General features: G+C 37.4%; 1 protein-coding gene across 1 annotated transcript in view; it reads left to right on the forward strand.

Annotated features, from left to right (window-relative positions):
• Window positions 1-21210, forward strand: part of FGD4 (FYVE, RhoGEF and PH domain containing 4) — a 205269-nt gene that overhangs the window by 120567 nt on the left and 63492 nt on the right. The window contains exon 3 of the mRNA XM_082742459.1: window positions 17042-17194. Coding sequence (XP_082598585.1) covers window positions 17042-17194 — 153 coding nt within the window. The remainder of the gene's footprint in view (window positions 1-17041; window positions 17195-21210) is intronic.

A 21210-nucleotide genomic window follows, 5' to 3' on the forward strand; every position in this document is an offset into this window, starting at 1 on the left:
TGATTTAATTTTATTAAAGTATAATTGATATACAACATACTAGTTTTAGGTATACAGCATAACTCAATATTTGTATACATTGCAAAATGTATACAAATATACATTTGTAATATGTATATACATTTGTAATATGCAAATATACATATGTAATATACATATTACAAATGTAAGTCTAGTTACCATCCCTCACCAAAGTTACAATTTTCTTTCTTGTGATAAGAACTTAAGTTTGCAGTACATTATTGTCTGTAGTCACCATGGTGTGCATTACAATCCCATGACTTATTTTAGATCTCTAAGCTTATACCTCTTGAATCTCTTCACCCTTTTAGTCCACCACCCTAGCCCTTTTCCCTCTGGCAGCCACCAATCTGTTGTTCTCTATGTATGTATTAGATCCCACAGATAAATGAAATCATATAGTAATTATCTTTGACTTATTTCACTTAGTATAATACCTTCAAGGTCCATCATGTTGTCACGATTGTCAAGATTTCATTTTTTAAAATGAGGACTATATTCCATTGTGTGTGTGTGTGTGTGTGTGTGTGTGTGTATTTATCCATTCACCCAATGAAGAACACTTAGGTTTTTTGCATGTTTTGGCTATTGTAAATAATCCATTCTGAGTTTCATTCTTTTGCATGTGTCTGTACAGTTTTCCCAACACCATTTATTGAAGAGAGTGTCCTTTTTTCATTGTATATTCTTGGTTCCTTTGTCGTAAATTAATTGACAGTACATGCATGAGTTTATTTCTGGGCTCTGCATTCTGTTCCATTGATCTATGTGTCTTGTTTTTATGCCAATACTATGCTGTTTTGATTCCTATAGCTTTGTAATACAGTTTGAAATCAGGGAATGGTATGCTTCCATCTTTGTTCCTCTTTTTTAAGATGGCTTTGTCTCTTCAGGGTCTCTTTTGGTTCCATACAAATTTTAGGATTGATTGTTCTTATTCTGTGAGAAATACCATTGGATAATTTGATAGGAATTGCATTGAATCTATAGATTATTTTGGGTAGATGGACATTTTAACTATTAATTTCTTTAATCCATGAACACAAAATAACTTTCCATTTGTTGGTATCTTTTTCTATTTCTTTCATCAGTGCCTTACAGTTTTCAGTGAACAAATCTTTCACTTCCTTGGTCCAGCTTCTTACTGTTTTATTCTTTTTGATGCAAATATAAATTTCTTAATCTCTCTTTCTGATAGTTTGGTGTTACTGTTTAAAAATGTAGCAGATTTTTGTGTATTAATTTGTTTATTCTAACAGTTTTTTGGAAGCCTTCAGGGTTTTCTATATATAATAAAACCATGTATCCAGATAGTGACACTTTGACTTGTTCCTCTCCAGTTTGTATGTCTCATTTTTTTTTCCTGCCTAATTGCTCTGACTAGGACTTCCAATACCAAACTGAATAAAGCTAGCAAGAGTCGGCATCTGTGTCTTGTGCCTGATTTTAAAGAAAAGCTTTTAGCTTTTCTCCATTGAGTATGACATAGGTGTGGATTTGTCATATGCGGCCTTTATTATATTGAGACACATTTCATCTATACCCATTTTGTTGACAGCTTTTATCATAAATAGATGTTGAATTTTGTCAATTGTTTTTTTTTTTTTTCATCTATTAAGATTATCATAGTGACTTTAACTTTCATTTTGTTAATGTGCTATATCACATTGATCGGTTTGCAAATGTTGAACCATCCTTGTATTCCTGGATAAATCCCACTTGATCATAGATAGCGTATGATCCTTTTAATGTATTGTTGAATTCAGTTTGCTAATACTTTTAGGGATTTTTGCATCTACGTTCATCAGGGATAATGGACGGTAATTGTGTGTGTGTGTGTGTGTGTGTGTGTGTGTGTTGTCATTGTCTGGTTTTGGTGTCAGGGTTATGCTGGCCTCATAATAAGTCTGGGAACGTTTCCTCCTTGTTGTTTAGTTTGTTGTTGTTGTTTTTGTTCTTTGTTTTTTGTTTTTGTTTTTGAATAGCGGGGGAAGAATAGGTATTAAGTCTTATTTGAATGTTTGATAGAATTCACCACTAACACTTTCTTGTTCTGAATTCTTGATTGTTGGGAGTTTTTTTTTTTTATTATTATCATTATTGATTCAGTTTTCCTACTAGTGATTGGCCTATTCAGTCTTAGAAGATTGTATGTTTTTTTGTGATTTATCCATTTCTTCTAAGTTGTACTATTTAGGGTGAATAATTGTTCATAGTAGTCTCTTATGATCCTTTATACTTCTTTGGTGACAGTTATAACTTCTCTTTCATTTCTGGTTTCATTTATTTGAGCCCTCTTTTTTTTAGTCTAGCTAAAGCTTAGTCAATTTTATTTCTTAGATACGGTTCTTAGTTTCATTGTGCTTTATTTATTTTAGTTTCTATTTCATTTCTTTTCACCCTGATATTTATTATTCCCTTTCTTCTAACTTGGGATTTTTTTCCTTTTTCTGGTTCCATTAAGTGCAAAGTTAGATTGTTTATTTGAGATATTTCCTGTTTCTTGAGGTAGGCATGTGTCTCTATAACCTCTTTTATCCCATTGATTTGGGTATGTTATATTTCCATTTATATTTGTCTCATGATATTTTTTAATTTCTCCTTTGATTTCTTTGTTGACCCATTGGTTGTTTATTGTCATGTTGCTTAATCTCATATTTTTTATTTTTTCAGTTTTCCTCTTTTTTATAAATCTTTTTTTTTTTTTTAAGATTTTATTTATTTATTTGACAGGGAGAAATCACAAGTAGATGGAGAGGCAGGCAGAGAGAGAGAGAGAGGGAAGCAGGCTCCCTGCTGAGCAGAGAGCCCGATGCGGGACTCGATCCCAGGACCCTGAGATCATGACCTGAGCCGAAGGCAGCGGCTTAACCCACTGAGCCACCCAGGCGCCCCTCAGTTTTCCTCTTTTAATTGATTTCTTGTTTCATGCTATTATAGTTGGAAAAGATGTTTGATCTAACTTGAGTGTTCTTAAATATATTGAGACTTGTTTTGTGGCTTAACATGTGATCTATCCTGGGGAATGTTCCGTATGCATTTGAAAAGAGTGTGTATTCTGTATATAACTGTTAAGTCCATCTGGTCTAATATGTTGTATAAGGCTGATGTCTCCTTATTGATTTTCTGTCTGAATGATCTATTCATTGAGCTAAGTGGGATGATAAAGTCCCCTACCGCTATTGTTTTGCTGTCAATTTCTCCCTTTATGTCTGCTAATATTTGTTTTATATATTTAGGTGCTCCTGTGTTGAGTGCAGGAATATTTATAGAAATTATATCCTCTTGCTGGATTGACCCCTTTGTTGTTATGTAATATCCATCTTTGTCATTTTTACAGTCTTTGGCTTTCTTTTAGCTTGCACTTACATGCAATGACTTTTTCCATTCCTTCACTTTCAGTCTGTGTCCTTACATCTGAAATGAATCTCTTGTAAGTAGCATTTAGGTGAGTCTTATATTTTCAATGCATTTAGCCATGGAATTTAGTCCATTTTTTTGAACCTAATTATTGATAGGTGTGCACTTACAGCCATTTTGTTAATTGTTTTTCTGGCTGTGTTGTAGTTCCTCTGTTTCTTCTTTTCTTCCCTTTTGGTTTGAGGACTTTCTAAAGTATTATGATTAGATCCCTGTTTTGTTATCTTTTGTGTATCTACTATAGATTTTGGCTTTGTGGTTACCATGAGGCTCACATATAACAGACTACATATATTATATATATAGTATATATATTCTAACTATATATATTTGTCTAATATATAGAGAGATTTGTGAGATTTTTTTATTATTAAAATGAAGTTTATCTAGTCTAGATTCTCTTAAAAAATGGTACCAGAAGTGAAATTATACCTTTTTCTTTTGCATATTTAAAAATTTTTTGAGAGGCACATAGCAATTTCCCAACAATGCATTCATCCCTGTGAAGAAAACACATCCGGTTTACAACCAAGTAGCTGGATACAAAACAATCATTTAGGAGAGGGATTTAAGGTTAACTTGCAAATTATCAGTAATGTCAACATACCATGATAAACAAGAATTGAATTGAACACTAGAGGAAAGGTGTCAGGTTAAGCAGAAAAATGGTTTGAGGAGATTGTATTAAGAAAAACAGTAAGAAAAAACTTGGGGCGCCTGCGTGGCTCAGTCAATTAAGTGTTTGACTCTTGATTCCAGCGCGGGTCATGATCTCAGGGTTGTAAGATCGGTTCTGCTGCTGGTATCGATCGTCTCTCTCCCTCTCCTTCTGCCCCTCCCCTTGTCTCTCTCCCTCTTAAGAAAAAAGAACAAACTTGTTTGTGGATTTACATGGTGCAGCTAGAAAAGTTTTGGCGGACTAAGAATTTTGAGAAATAGAAAATTTGAGCCAGCCCATACAAAAAGGGATGTTTTTGCGTAACCAAAAGAGGAAAAATGTTTTACTCTTATCTCCACTGCCATCTTCCTGGGCTCTTCCGCTGTCCTTCCCACATTCATCCTCTGAGTTTTCTATTTTCTGTATATGCATATATGAGTCTAATCAATAGGAAATTAGGTTTGTGAATGCATTCTAAAACTTCACAGTTTTACTCCCCACCCTCCATGGTTGTATTTTTAATGTCCCATTTTACACCTTTTTTTTTTTTTTTCCCCAGAAGAAAACTATATCCTGGGTGTATTTTCTTCTCAATTTTATTTTACTTTATTTTATTTTTTAAATTTCTTTTCAGTGTTCCAGAATTCATTGTTTATGCACCACACCCAGTGCTCCATGCAATACGTGCCCTCCTTAATACCCACCACCAGGCTCACCCAAGCCCCCACCCCTCCCATTTTACATCTTTTTATTTTGTGTATCTCTTAACTAATTTTTTTTAAGACTTATTTATTTTAGAAAGAGAGCACAAGTGGGTGGGGCAGGGAGAGGGAAAGAATCTCAAGCACACTCTTGGAATGTGGAGTTGGGCCCAGGGCTCAGTCTCACAACTCTGAGATTACGATCTGCCGCCAAACTGAGAGTCAGATCCTCAATTGACTGTGCCATCCAGGCACCCCTCCCTTAACGAATCATTATAGTTACCGTTATTTTTACTACTTTTGCCTTTGAATTTTTGTACTAGCACCGTTATCATTACCATATATTTACCTATAACAGTGAGGTTTTTACTGTGTTTTTTTTTTTTCTTACTATTCAGTGTCCTTTCTTTTGAGTGTAAAGAAGTCCCTTTCACATTTTTCTTAAGGCCAGTTTAGTGGTGGTGAACTCTGCTAGCTTTTGTTTGTCTGAAACGTTCTTTATCTCTCCTTCAAACGTAACTAATAACCTTGCTGGATAGTGTTTTCCTGTTTAGAAGTTTTTTCCTTCAGCACTTTAAATACACCATCCCACTCTCTTCTGGCCTGTAAAGTATCTGCAGAGAAATCTGCTGGTAGTCTTATGGGTGTTCCCTTATATATAACAAGTTATTTTTTTTTCTTACTGTTTTTAAAATTCTTTAACTTTTGATATTTTAATTATAATGTGTCTTGGTGTGGGTTTCTTTGGGCTCATTTTTGAGGAATTCCTTGTGCTTTGTGGATCTAGATGTCTGTTTTCTTCCCTAGGTTAAGGAAGTTTTCAGCCATTATATCTTCAAGTGAATTTTCTGACATTTTCTCTCTCCTCTGGAATTTCTATGAGGAGAACGTTAATCTGTTGTCCCATAAGTTTCTTAAACTATATTCACTTTTTTTTTTCTATATTCACTTTTTAAAGTTCTTTTCTTTTTATTGTTCTGTGGGATGAGTTCCATCATGGATGCTTTTGTTTGCATCATCTATTTTGCTATTGAATCTCTCTACTATATTTTTCAGTTTAGTTATTCTGTTCTGTAGCTCTGTGACTTCTGTTTGCTACTTGTATTTCTAACTCATTTTTGAAGTTCTAGTGTGTTTATCATTCTCCTGAGTTCATTGAGCATCTTCATGGCCAATATTTTGAACTCTGTATCAGATAAATCTCATCTCTGTTTTATTAAGTGTTTTGGTGGGGGGGAGAGATGAATCTTGTTCTTTCATCTGGAATATATTCCTCTATTTTCCTATTTTGCTTGATTTTCTTTTCATTTCCGTGTATACTATGTGAAACAGCTATGTCTCTCAGTCTTGATGAATGGCCTCTTATAGATAATGAAACTTATTGCTAACCTTGTCCTTTATTATCTCTTGAACCTTTGTGATTGTCGAAGCAATGTGATTTATTCCTGATTGGCCCCAGGTGTTGAGGGAATGGCTAACCCTTTGAGTCTTCCAGAAAGTGGAATCTCAGTCAGCTGCTAGCTCTAGGCTAATTGGAAGCTTAACTCTCAGGCACAGAGTCACCATGGCCACCAGAGAAGATTCACCAAGAAAAGCGATGAAGCCAGGGAGATGCACTCTGCTCTGGATTTGGAGCAAGTCCCTGTTCACGCGGCCGGCCCTGTTAGAACCCCTGCCCCTCCTCCTTTGCCCATCAAAGACTACAAAATCTAAGTGGGATTTTACAGCACTCCAGTGAAGTTGGGGTGTCTTTAAAGCCTGTCTTGGAACATCTTTGTTCTTTCCTTTTTTCTTCCTCTCACGATCACTAAGTGGTGTTTATCCTCACTAATGCACTTAGAGCAATCTTTGGTTTTTCAAGTCAAGTCTCTGACATACATCCACATTTGATCTTTAATTTGTGTTGTTCTATAGCATGTAGTCAATTATATTTGAATTTTAAAAAATGAATCTTCAATGTTTGTTATTAAATCAGGATGAATGAAAATCCAGGAATCTGTGACTCTCAAGTTATGAGCTCCAGAGAGCCATGAGATATTTTGGGTTTTCAAAACTCAGCCTGGGACACTATAGTTTTATGATCTTGTGCACTGGTTTAACTGAGCTGCATCCTGTCTGTTGGTGCCAGGCTGATTGTGGTTCACATTTATGGACAGTGCTTTTAGGAGATTTAAGTGAATTTCCAAGATGTGCTTTTAGGAGATTTAAGTGAATTTCAAACTCTGTAGTAGAAGAAACTGAACCTGAAAAGCAGGCAAATGCAGAGTGGAAGAGAAGTCTGTTGCTCAGATCCCATGTAAAAGAAACAAAAACAAAAACAAAAACAAAAACAAAAACAAAAAAACAAAAACAAGGAGCACAAATATATAGTCTTGTGGGACCACAGCTGTAAACCCTGCTGGCCTACAGACCAGGCAATGTGCAAGTGTCTCCTTGGTGACAGTTGGAAAGACTGGGGCTCCAGAATAGTGTATAAGCTCATTTCTGGGAGAAACAGTTAAGTTGTAGCAAGACCAAGGGAGTGCACAAAAGTCATGTCCCCTGGCCTGCATACCCTGAGATCATGTCTGTGGCCTTTTAGTATGTAGTAATCCTAAAGTGTGTCCTTTACTCTGAGGTTCTAGGACAAGTAAATGCCGTTTTTCACATGAGAGTGGGGTTGTGTTTTGGTCTGCTGTCTCTGCAGTGTTCTGGGGGTAGGAATCCATCAAGAACTGTCACTCCAGTGTTTCAAACCTGCTGGAACCAGAACCACAGTCTTCCCTGGCCCAAGAGCCAGGTGCTCAAGGGACATCTCTGTGAGGGGTGTACCTACCTTCACTAGCAGGTTAGAGGGGAGTGCAAAAATGGCACCCACCAGTGCCTCTCTCTCTAGAGAGAGTCCTAACAACCTTTTGGCAGATACTCTAAGATTAGCAAATGAATCTCATTCACATATGGGCTAGGTGCTTTTCAAACTGCTGCCTTTGTGCTGGGTCTCAGGGTGGGTGAGTCTACAGTCAAATGCAAGAGTGGAATCTCTGTTTTCTAGAACCGTATATTCTTCTGAATGTAAGCCCTCTTGGTTTTCAAAGCCAGCTATTTTGAGGGCTCCTCATCTCTCTGATATAGGTTACAGGGTCAAGGTGCTTCATGGGAGGCATGTCACCTTGCTCCCCAAGGAGAAGCTCCATATTTGTGACATCCTTCCTAATTGTAGGTTGCCACAGCAAGTGTAAGGTTTTTGGTGAGACCCTCTCTGCTTCTCCTACCCATATTGATGGGGCCCTGTAGTTGCTTGTTATAGAGATGTTCAGTTAGTTTTCAAGTCTTTTTCAGGGGGATTTATTTCATAGGTAGCTGTAAATTTGTTTATGGGAGGTGAGTTCAGGGTCTTCCTGTGCTGCCATCCTAAATTGCCTTCCTGAATAATGTAGTTTCTAGAAGGTGATAAGTGCTGTGGAAAAAAATAACCTATACAACTAATAAGAGTAGTAGATGTACTGGGATGGTCAGTATAGTCCATACTGACAAAATAAAATTTGAACTAAGATGTGAAGAAGACAAGCAATTAGCCAGCAATTATATGGGGAAGAGCTTTCCAGCAGAGAATGCTAGACCGAAGGTGTACTTGGCCTGTTTGAGGAACAGCAAGGAACCAGTATGACTTATCAGTGAACAAGGGGGCAATATTAGCAATGAGGTCAGTGGTAAGAGGACAAAGACCCACTCATGTAGATCCTGTCAGCCCTTTTAAGGAGGTGAATTTTTATTCTTAGTGAAATATAGAGCCATTGGAAAATTTTTAGCACAGGAGTGACATGATCTGATCAGGTTTTTAAAAGGGATGTCTCTCAGGGCGCCTGGGTGGCTCAGTGGGTTGAGCCTCTGCCTTCGGCTCGGGTCATGATCTCAGGGTCCTGAGATCCAGTCCCGCATTGGGCTCTCTCCTCAGCAGGGAGCCTGCTTCCCCCCCTCTCTCTCTCTGCCTGCCTCTCTGTCTACTTGTGATCCCTGTCTGTCAAATAAACAAATAAAATCTTTAAAAAAAGTCCTGTCTGAAAATATGGACTGTACTACATGGGGGGTTGGGGGGGGAGGGTAGGAGCAACGAGACCAAGTTGGAGTGTTTTGCTCTAATCTAGTTTAAGTTTATGGTCATTTAGGCCATAATAAGAGCAATGGAGAGGTAGTGGTAAATGGTGGAGTTGGCAGAATTTCTCGATGGATAGGATGTAGAGTGTGAGCAAAAGAGGACATGAGGTTGCTTCCAAGCTTTCTGGCCTAAGCATCAGTGAAGCTGCCATTAGCTGAAATGGAGAAGACTGTAAAGACAGTGGTTTGGAGTCAGTGTTGAGAGACAAAGGTATCAGATTTAGATATGTTGAGTGTGAGATAGCTCTTAGACATACTAGAAGAGATGCTAAGCAAGCAACTGAATGTATTAATACTTCTTGATCTTTTCCTCAATAAGCAAGTGATATGGTTTTTATTTTTGTACTTTATTTTATTTATTCATTTTAAAGTGTGGGGCTTGAACTTATGACCCGGATATCAAGATGTGAACTGAGATTAGGAATCCAGTACTCAACCAACTCAGCCACACAGGTGCCCCTTTATTACTTTTTTGGCAGGAATATTTTTAATTAATTTTCAATATATATAGTTTTATTCAAGTTTTTCAACATTTTTCTTTATTTAATTATATCTTTTAACCAGTTTTTATAAACTACCAATTTTGAAAAAAGTATTGCAAATATGTTTACATCTAAATGATCATCAAATCCATTTTATGTTAGAAAATGTTTTTTTCCAAATTTTTTAACTTATATTCAGTTGATTAACATATAGTATATTACTAGTTTCAGAGGTAGAGTTTAGTGATTCATCAGTCTTAAATAACACCCATTACATCCCATGCCCTCCTTAATGTCTGTCACCCAGTTATCCTATCCCTCCCCCCCCACCATCCCTCCTGTCCAGCAACCCTCAGTTTGTTTCTTGTGATTAACAATTTCTTGGAGTGCCTGGGTGGCTCAGTCAGTTAGGCATTTGCCTTCAGCTCAGGTAGTGATCCCAGGATTCTGGGATCAGCCAGAAGCAATTCTCCCTGTCCTACTGCCCCTGCTTATGTGCATGTGTGCTCTCTTTCTCTGTCTCTGTCAAATAAATAAGTAAAATCTTAAAAAAAAAAAAAAAAAAAGTTTCTTATGGTTTGTCATCCTGTCTGATTTCATCCTGTTTTATTTTTCTTTCCCTTTCCCTATGCTTCTCTGTTTTGTTTCTTAAATCACATATGAATGAGATCATATGATAATTTTCTTTCTCTGAATGACTTATTTCACTTAGCATAATGCCCTCTAGTTTCATCCACATCATTGCAAATGGCAAGATTTCATTTTTTTGATAGCTGAGTAATACTCCATCATATATGAGCCAGATCTTTATCCATTCATCTGCTGATGGACATCTGAGCTCTTTCCATAGTTTGGCTATTGTGGACATTGCTGCTGTTAACATTGAGGTGCAGGTGCCCCTTTGGATCACTACATCTGTATCTTTGGGGTAACCACTAGTAATGAAGTTCCTGGGTCATCGGGTAGCTCTATTTTCAATTTTTTGAGGAACCTCCATACTGTTTTCCAAAGTGGCTGTACCAGCTTGCAGTCCCAACAGTGTAAGAGGGTTCCTAGGTGCCCCTTTAAATTAAAGCTTTTTCATTTACTTTTTTAAAAAATACATAAAATTTGCCATCTTAACCATTATAAGTGTATAGTTCATTGGCATTAAGTACATTGGTATTGTGTGATACCATTACAGCCATCCATCCATAGAACCCTTCATCTTGTAAAACTGAAATGCAGTACTCATTAAACAGTAACTTTGCATTCTCCTGTCTCTTCAGTCCCTGGCAACCACCATGCTACTTTCTGTCTGCTTCTGACTTCTCTGTGTAACTAGTATAAGTTGAACCAAACAGTATTTGTGTGTTTTTTTTTTTTATAAAGTTTTTTTTTTTTAAAGATTTTATTTATTTATTTGACAGACAGATCACAAGTAGGCAGAGAGGCAGGCAGAGAGAGAGAGAGAGAGAGAGAGAGAGAGAGAGAGGAGGAAGCAGGCTCCCTGCTGAGCAGAGAGCCCGATGCGGGACTCGATCCCAGGACCCCGAGATCATGACCTGAGCCGAAGGCAGCGGCTTAACCCACTGAGCCACCCAGGCGCCCCAGTATTTGTGTTTTTTAACTGGCTTATTTCACTTCACATAATGGCCTGATGGTCCTCCATGTTGCGTCATATTTCAGGACTTTCTTCTAAGGCTGAATAATATTCTGTTACATGTATATGCCACATTTTGTTTCTCTCTTCGTCTGTTAATGGATAGTTGCATTGCTTCCATGTTTTAGCTATTGTGAATAATGCTGCTGTCTATAGAGGTGTGCAAACATAAAGGATATATATTTTTAAATCTTTAATACACCCGACTTTCATAGATTTTCTCTTTTTCATAAGTAATTTCTAAGCACCTTTTCATTATAAAAGATTTAAATGATACAGCTATATAGACAACAAAACGTGAAGGTTCCCATTCATCTTCTCTTCCTACTCCCAGTTCTCCCAGTTAAGTTTGCCCTGTTCCTAACATCCCTTTCTAATGCATTTATGCACATTTGTATGCATTTTTCTTTTATAAAGGGGATCCTACTATACATATTTTTCTATAGTTTGTCTTTTATTTAATAATGTCTTGGAGATCTTCCCAATCTTATTTTTGTTTTTCTGTTTTTAACAATGGTTCATATGTTCCATAAAGTTGCATTGACTAGTCATATACTTTTGTATATGTACATATACATATACATATGCTTTATGTACGTATATGTATATGTACATATACTTTTTATGCACACAGGATTCTTTCTGTACATTCCTAGATGTCAATTTCCTAGGTCCAAGAAAATTTCTTAAATTATTTTCTTTTCTAAGATCCTTTATGGTTTGCTTGCTTTTCTGGAAAAGTTCTTATGGAGCTCTAGAAATTTGGAAAATGTATTCTAAAATAAATTTCTTGGTTATGGCTTTGTTCCCCTTTGCAGAAGAGTTGTAAACCATGAGTTTTATAACCTTAATGGGTTTATTTTTAAAAAAAAAAACCTGCTTGATCTTTTTTTTCCTTTTTTATTATGTTCAGTTAGCCACTGTATAGTACATCATTAGTTTTTGATGTAGTGTTCAATGATTCATTAGTTACATATTATAACACCCAGTGCTCATCACAAAATCTAGGTATTTTAGGTAACACATGGGAGATAATGACCCTTATTTGAAATTGTAGGACAAAAGGAAAATTTTTGAAGAGATGATAAGAAAACATTGTTGAAAAATGTCTTTTAATATTTTTAGTGTAGAAACCTGGCAGATACCACCTTACCCAGGGTCCGGGGTTAATATCACATGTGTTAATCACATTGATAACATGCCGTGATGTAATACGGTGAGATGGTAATACAGTGAGATGGGCACATTGTCTCTATGACGTCCTGCCCTCGAACTCATAAACCCAATTTAATCATGAGACAACATTAGAGAAACTCAATTTGAGGGACAGTCTACAAAATACCTGACTGTGACCCTTCAAAAGTGCCAGCATCATACAAAACAAGCAATGACTGAGTAACTGTCTTAGGTTGGGTGCCGTAAGGAGACAATGAGAACTAAACGCAATGTGGTATTTTCGATTGGATCCTATAACAGACAAGGGATATTAGTGGAAAAATTGATGAAATTGGAACTGAATCTGTGGTTTAGTATTTTTTCAGTATTAAATTCTTAGTTTTCATAAATGTACCATGGTTATATAAATGCTAATTTTAGGAACCCGGGTGCAGTTCCCTGTAAACCTAAAAATACTTCATACAAGTTTTGGGGTGGGGGTGCAGATCATGCCTGGGTGGCTCAGTCGGTTTAGCATCCGACTCTTGGTTTCCACTCAGGTCATGATCTCATGGGTTGTGAGATTGAGCCCTATGTCAGGCTCTGCACTCAGTGGGGAGTCTGCGTAAAGATTCTCTCCTTGTGGCCCTCCCCTAGTTCATGCTCACATTCTCTCTCTCTCTCTCAAATAAAAAATCTTTTTTTAAAAAGTAAGTTGTAGGGGCACCTGGGTGGCTCAGTTGGTTGGATTACTGCCTTCGGCTCAGGTCATGATCCCGGAGTCCCGGTATCGAGTCCTACATCGGGCTCCCAGCTCCACGGGGAGTCTGCTTCTCTCTCTGACCTTCTCCTCATTCATGCTCTCTCTCACGGTGTCTCTCTCAAGTGAATAAGTAAAATCTTAAAAAAAAGAAAAGTTGTAGTTTTGTTTCCTTTTTGTTTCCTTTTTTAAGGTATCTTTTTGCTCTGGACAATGTACCCCTGAAAAGTTTGTCTTCTCTAGAATACTACTTCTTACCCGTTAAGCCCGAGAGACCCTCTTGTCCCAAGGAGGGGAGTCCATTGAGCTTTGATAGACTTGAGACTTGGCGCAGTTGGAAGAGATGTCAGACACGGCCATAGCAAGGCCAGAAAGATGTGATCTGGGGGAATGATACTACAGCAAGAGAGCAAGCCTGAAGACTCACAGAACTGAGTGGACTTTGCTTTGAGATGGATGGCCAAAGACTGTGAAAGAGCTATTTGAGAATGATTTGGCAAAATATCACAGTTCAACACAAAGTTTTCCAAATAGGAGACAAAGTCACCCTAACCAGTAAGAGAGATTATCTACCACTCCCAAGTGATACAGAAGAAGACAAACAAATGAAAGTGAAGCCCTAGTGGTAAGCTCTCCAGCTACAGTCAAAGATGAGGCTGGATTTATTAGCTGAAAATATCTGAGGCCTCTTGCAGTTAGTATATATCTAGACATTCCTTAGAGGAGATGTGACCCAGCAAGCACGAATCAGTAACCCAAATGCAGAGGAATGCAGAATGGGTAGGACCAGTGGCTAAAAAGATCATCGATCCTCAGGAAGAGACATTTTTTAAATAGGCCCCCTTCCCTTACACTAACATCATGTAACTGTTGTACTTTTATCTGAGCCCAAGATTAACTGTTTAGTCACTCTTCTCGGTAAGCTGGACTCTAAAAGTTAATATTAAATTTCTTGAATAGGTGAACCATCTGGTTGCAATTTTGTTTTCGGTTCCCTATTATGCAATTGGCACCCAAATAAGAACTGTCTCCAAATGTGAGTAGGCTGAGTCAGTCATAAACACTCAAAAAAAAAAAAAAAAAAAAAAGTTTTGTTTTGTATTACTATTCCAAGATTAGTGAGAAGATGAAATATTTAATGAAATGGCCCTTTTTTAAAGGGCACGTTTCTTTACCATGATGTGTTTTAACCTAGAGTAGTGGTCAGCAAGCTTTTCCTGTAAAGGGCCAGATAGTAAATATTTTTGGCTTTGGAGATCCTGGTTGGCTCAGTTGGTTAAGCGTCTGCCTTCCGCTCAGGTTGTGATTCTGGAGTCCCAGGGTGGAGTCCCATATCGGGCTCCCTGCTCAGTGGGGAGTCTGCTTCACCCTCTACCCCTCACCCTGCTCTCTTTCATATGTGCTCTCCAACTCTCTCTCTCTCAAATAAATAAAATCTTCAAAAATATATTTTTGGCTTTACAGCCACAAATGGTCTCTGTTGCCTATTTGTCATTGCTTTTTTTTTTTTCTTTAATCCTTTAAAAATGTGTTTCCTGTATCTTTCACCATATTTTCATAATTTGTGATAGTGGCTAAAGTTTGTAGACTGGTATTAAGCAATGATCTAAAATCAAGTTTCTGGTTGTAGATTTATTGCCAGTGACCCAAAAAAGAGAAAAAATTATAAACATGATTTCAATAGATTTATAAGAAAATGAATATGATTTCTTACTGCAGGCATTTTGACACATTCATGGAAGATACTCTAATAAATATGGGACTTGGGTAAAACCCATCATACCCTGAATGTTTGCTATCCAGAAATAAAGAGCATAGTTTTAAATTTCAAGTTACTTATTCAAGACATCTTTTGTTTCTAAATAGGCTAATTATTAGAGTAGTTTCATCTTTTAATATGTAAGTTGGTGATCTATTTTTCAAAGCTTCAGTATAATCTGTTTTCTCATTTCACCCATTAGCTACCTGCTTTTTACAGTTTTGCTGCTGTAAGCAACATTCTTGCTTTCAGTGCCTCATTTTACAGTCACATTATAGTTTGTGCCTCTGATTTGGAGCTAAACTCTGGCTTTTCACTGTTTCTGTCCCAAAGCCATCCTTCCAGACCCCAGCTGGTGGCCTTTAGGCCCAAGAAGCCATCATTGGGATCACTGTGGAACAAACATCCTAATGCTCCTAATAAAAGGCTGAGTCGTTGGATATCATGCTACGGATTTTAGAGTTATAATTTGCCTCCCTCACATGGTGTTTCTAAAAAACGTAGATAGGGTCCCACATTTAAGGACTTGAGCTTTTATTTCTTCTGTTTGTATTTGTCATAACATACTGTCAAAAAAATCTATAAATCTTGCATTCAGAGCCTTTGTTCTGTTTGTCTAAACAGTGCTTCATCCAGACGGCAGGCCGTTTGAGCAGAAGGGTGCTTGATGAAAACCCATTTACTTTGTGGTCCCACTGGATCTCTCAAACTTGTCGACAGGACTTGGAAGGGTTAAGACCTTCTAAAATTTGTTCTACCAGGATAAATTTCAAGGAGAACACAGAAAATAAAGCAGCATGTGCAGTTTTTAATTAATACTGCTTACGAATCAAAATAAAAGAGAATCATTTTACTCAGTAAAAAGGTGATTAGGTTTTATTAGCATTTCTTGTTTTGAATAATTAAGGCTTTTTAGCTTACAGTTCTCTCTACAGATATTTGGATTCTGTAAAAATGAAACTATTTTTTAAAAAGATTTTATTTATTTATTTGACACAGAGAGAGATCACAAGTAGAGAGGCGGGCAGAGAGAGAGAGGGAAGCAGGCTCCTCGCTGAGCAGAGACAAGATGTGGAGCTCAATCTCAGAACCCTGAGATCATAACCCAAGCCAGAGGCAGAGGCTTAACCCACTCAGCCACCCAGGCACTCCTGAGACTCTATTTTTTAAACAGTGATGGTTTCTTAAGTAGAATACTTTTATTTAGTTATCACAATATTCCTGGTAGAAATTTTATTTTCTCCTAAGCAGGGTCCAGTCTGTTGTTAATATCATTGTGTCAGCTAGAAGAAGGAGAAATTTAATACAAGTGGTATAAAGAGAAAGCAGTGGCATATGATTTCTTAAAAAGTCTCTGAAATTCAACAATTCACTTCTTGTATCAGGAACCAAACAGAAAATTGATCTATTTTCCTACATTTATGTCTTATGATGTATTTCAGTCTCTTTACATTTTAGAGTTTTGAGCTGTAGATAAGATCGTGTAATCTGTATAATCCTTTAAAAAATATATATATATATGGGGGGGATGCCTGGGTGGCTCAGTGGGTTAAGCCGCTGCCTTCAGCTCAGGTCATGATCTCCGGGTCCTGGGATCGAGTCCCGCATCCGGCTCTCTGCTCAGCAGGGAGCCTGCTTCCCTCTCTTTCTCTCTGCCTGCCTTTCCATCTACTTGTGATTTCTCTTTGTCAAATAAATAAATAAAATCTTAAAAAAAAATAGGGTTGCTAGGGAGTGCTACTCTGTTTTAAAAATATATATATATATATGGGTATTAGCTTGTATGTGTAGATCTGGAGTCTGAGTAAGCTCATGAGTGAGAGGGGCGTGTGTTCCTTTCTCACTGACCCATTCTTCCAGAGTCTTTAGGTCAGCTGTCATGTCGGTGCTTTCCTGCTTTGTTCTTCAGAGTCGATGACTGGTGACTGACTGGCTGCTGGAAGAGACACTTGAACAGATGAATACTGGGGCCCTCCTGTCCTCGCCTTCCCCCGTAGCAGCTGCATTCTGCCCTTTCTGTGGCCTTGCAAGGAAAGGAGGGAGAGAGGGTGGGGGTGTGCGTGTGTGTGTGCGCGCGCGCACCCGTGTGTGCGGCGATCTCTGTCAGTATGCATTACAAGGTTTCTCGAGCACATGGAATGAGATCTTTCCCAAGAAATTCTGTCAAGGCGGGCATACACTGGAGATGGGTTGCTTTGCTTAGTCTTAGATCTCTGATTGTTTCTTGGGGTAAGAAGAAATTTAACTCATGGGACATAGCTGTGTTCCACCTCTCTATTTACCTGTTCTTTCTTTTTGAACTCTCGCAGGCAGCAGTACCTGTCCAAAGATCACTGTTGTTCCACCTTATTTGAAAAGAAGCACGACCCCACAGGTTGATCAGAATGTATCTAACGAAGAGGCTCAGGGAATAAATGGAAAAACCCCCGCAAAACACTCAGCTGCAAGTCCAAAGCCACAAGGTAGGTTTTGGTGTTTGTTTTCTTTTTGTTTGTTTGTTTTTAATCAGGTTGGGTGTTTTGTTTTTGATGAAAGCTACCCAGAAAAATGATAATGACCAAAAAAAGGGTTTTAAGCTTTAAATGGGAGATATTGGGTGGATTTTTTTTTTTTTTTTTAACCCAGGGAAAAAAAATCAGTCTCAGGCAGAGTTGGGTATAAAACACCGTATATGTTTTTTCTGATATGACTCTTTTCTCATTGCAGAAATTTACATGTCCCCTTAAGGGGGACATGTTATGCCTGACTTAGTACTTACTATTTGCATAATAAATGTGTGACAAATGAATGACTACTGTCAGAAAGTCAGTGTGACTTGCTCAACGTCAGAGGATCTGTGAAACAGATAACTGTAAAACTGTGTTTAATATACTTAGTAAGAATGTGATTTTATACTATTCAGGAACTAGGGCTTAAAAATGCTTCTTAATAAAGTCATCCACAGATACTAAAATAAACGGCTCCTCCATTCAAGAATTGAGCAGTTAATAAGGGGAAAAACAACTATGATGGTAGAATCTTTGACTTTTGTTCAGGGACCATTTCCTTTTAGCAATAAATTTCTGGTGAATGGGGTATTAGCTTTGAGGAGCACAAAACTGCAATTTTGATGACAGAGAGCAAGGCTTTGGAAACATTAACACAAAGCTGAGCCCTACTGTGATTTAATGTGTAGTTTCTTCCCAATAGATTTTTATTTGTACCAAATGATGAACATTCAGCCAAGAAACAATACTGGGCATTTTCAGAATTACTACACTCTGGAAAAAATAAATTTCTATTTGATTTATGTGGTATTCACTTTTTGGTCTCTTTTTTGTTCTTTGAAAGAGAAGTTGTTACAGAGGCACCTGGGTGGCTCAGTTGGTTAAGTAACTGCCTTCTGCTCAGGTCATCATCCCAGGGTTCTGGGATTGAGCCCTGTGTCAGGCTCCTTGCTCCGTGGGGAATCTGCTTCTCCCTCGCCCTCTCCCTCTGCCTGCTACTCTGCCTGCTTGTGCTCTTTCTCTCTCTGTCAAATAAATAAATAGAATTTTTAAAAAAGTTGTTATAGAGAACACATCATAAAAGAACAAGTGTTACTCTTTAAAGTTCTTAAGTTTTTAGGATTTCTGAAAAAGTCTTAAAGGTGTTTAAAAAGGGGGGGCTTAAAATAGAATCTGACAGATTGTGGGACATTTTTCTTTTTGTTCTCACTACTAGCTATATTTATGGTAGTATGGGGGTAAGGCTATCAAGTGAAGTCAAATAATTGGTGATTCAAATGAATGACTCATTCATGAGTTCATAACCTTTTCTTTTGACCATATTCCTCCCTATGTAAATGATATGAATATGAACATAGAAGTTTTTGTGGTCATGATTTAAGCTATTTTATTTGCAAAATACAGAATTCCATCTTGCTTATTAGACCTGAGCTGACAAAGATCAAATGAAGTAAGAATATGAAAAACAAATGTAATTCAGTTTAATGTAATTGTCCAGATCACAAACAGGAATTTCATTATTTATAAAGCCTTTTTTGGGAAGATGTTTTACTTCCTTGTGCTTCATAGTCCATTATAGTCCATTGAGATAAATTACACCAGTGTCCTTCTGAGTTGCTATGTGCCAAAATAATCATATTCCTTAGGGAGATAACACATGATCTTGATTTTTGCTGTTTGGAATTATATTAAAGTCAACATACTGATATTTTAATACATTTATACTTCCTTTTCTGAATATGGATTAATACATATAATTTTAGGGGCACCTGGGTGGCTCAGTGGGTTAAGCCTCTGCCTTCGGCTTAGGTCATGATCCTGGGGTCTTGGGATCGAGCCTCACATTGGGTTCTCTGCTCAGCAGGGAGCCTGCTTCTCCTCTCTCTCTGCCTGCCTCTCTGCCTGCTTGTGATCTCTGTCTGTCAAATAAATAAATAAAATATTTTTAAAAAATACATATAATTTTACAAAACTATAAGGACTATTTCCAGGTATTAAATAAATCATTTAGAGAACATTGTACTTTTTGAAAGTACTCTCATTCATTGTTTGGTTCTTCCCTAGTTCCCCAGCTAAAATTTTAACCCCACTGTCACCTTTGACATTTCATATTTCCTCACACTTACTTAATTTTTTTCTCATTCGCTATCATTTAACCTACTCTTTATGGCACTCCTCCTTCTTAGTTTCTTTCTGCCTTTGTACTGCAATCCCATGTTGCATTGCAGGCCTTCAGTAATCCTTGTTGAATGACTCCCTGATCCATTGCCATGTTTCCTCTACTTTGTTTCTACTGTTCTTTGTTTAAAACTTGGAAGAATGTGTACTATATAGAGAGAAACATTCGGGAAATGAGGCTACACCTTGGTATTGTCAGATCAGCTGCCAAACAAATTGGGCACTACTTACTTATGGGCCAAATAAAAGAGTTTCCCCACCCTCTAGTGGAGAGAAGCTTGCTTTTAATTTCTCCAAACCCTTAAGAATATTTGGGTGACTGAGGCAAAGAAAGGAAGGGATTATTAATGGGGACTTCCTGTACAGATCCAGGGATTATCCCACTGACACCTTTATTCTCACTGTGTGGCAAGTCCCTTACAAATTTATGAATGGTGAGCCTAGTGAGGCTTCAAGATCCATTATGTAACTTTAAGGTTCTTACTTTATTTATTTTTTAAATTTTTATTTATTGAGAGAGAGAACAGATAGAGAGAGCACAAGCAGGAAGGAGAGGGAGCCCAATGCGGGGCTCGATTCTCAGGACCCTGAGATCATGACCTGAGGTGAAGGTAAGCACTTAACCAATGAGCCACCCGGGTGCCCCTAATTGAAGATTCTTATTTTAGATAAGTGTTTATTATATTATTTTAGATAAGTATTCTCAACTGGAGATGATTTTGCAGCTCTCCTACCCCCACCCCATGGCCTGCACTTGATACTGTCCAGAGACTTTTTTGCTGGACACCACGTGTGGCAGTTTCTGATGGCAGCTAGTGGGGAAAGGCTGGGAATGCTGTTCAACATTGTACAGTGCACAGGCCAGCCCCCCTAAAACAAAGAATTATCTGGCCTGATATGTCAGTAGTTTGAGAAACTCTGATCTGGATCCTCAAAAGAGCTCATAATTAAATCTTTTTTTTTTTTTTTCCTCCCATGGAATGCTACCATTTATTTTAGTGATATTTAAAGGAGAGACAGTATTGAATACCTTTATTAGTGGTGATTATGTAGTAATGTGTCTGGAACAACATTAGGTTTTTATTTTTATGTTTACTAATAAGTAAGTTATGAGGATATAGTATATAGCTCGGTGACTATAGTTAATAATACTGTGATGTATATTTGAAAATCACTGAGAAGAAATCCTAAAAGTTCTCATCACATGAAAAAATTGACTGTGTGGTGGATGTTAGACTTCAGTGATCATTTCACAATATATACAAATACTGAATCATATTATACACCTGTAATTCATATAATGTTGTATGTCAATTTTATCAATTAAAAAATACCAACAAGTATTTTTGAACAATCACAGTTTTAAAACAATGAAAGAGCTGAATTTTAGATGAGATAAGCTTCTATTTGAATCTAAGTAAGAGTCTGTTGCTTTTGAAATGGATTCCTTTAATAGTTAGGGCTTGTTTTGCCTCAGCCTCAGAAAATACCCTAAAGCCGTGGAAAACAATGGTTTATTCACTTCATATCAATCCTACCCTTCAAACAAATAAATTACTGAGCAACTTCCAACATAAGTCTTTCTTCTTGTTCACCACTTTCTATATCGGCCTATTTCCTGCCATGCTAGACATAAACTCAAAATAACTTCTTTAGCAATTAAAGCTAATAGTTCTTTTTCTCTCAGGAGCTTTGATCCACAGCATTCTCCATAGTTGTTTATTTTGTAGAGCTCATATATCATCTCTCATCAGTCATTAAAGCTTAGTGTTTAAAAAAGTTTCATGAACTTCAAAAACCACATTATTGTTTGA

This window comes from Mustela nivalis (assembly GCF_964662115.1).
Source record: "Mustela nivalis genome assembly, chromosome: 7".
NCBI classification, from domain to species: Eukaryota; Metazoa; Chordata; class Mammalia; order Carnivora; family Mustelidae; genus Mustela; species Mustela nivalis.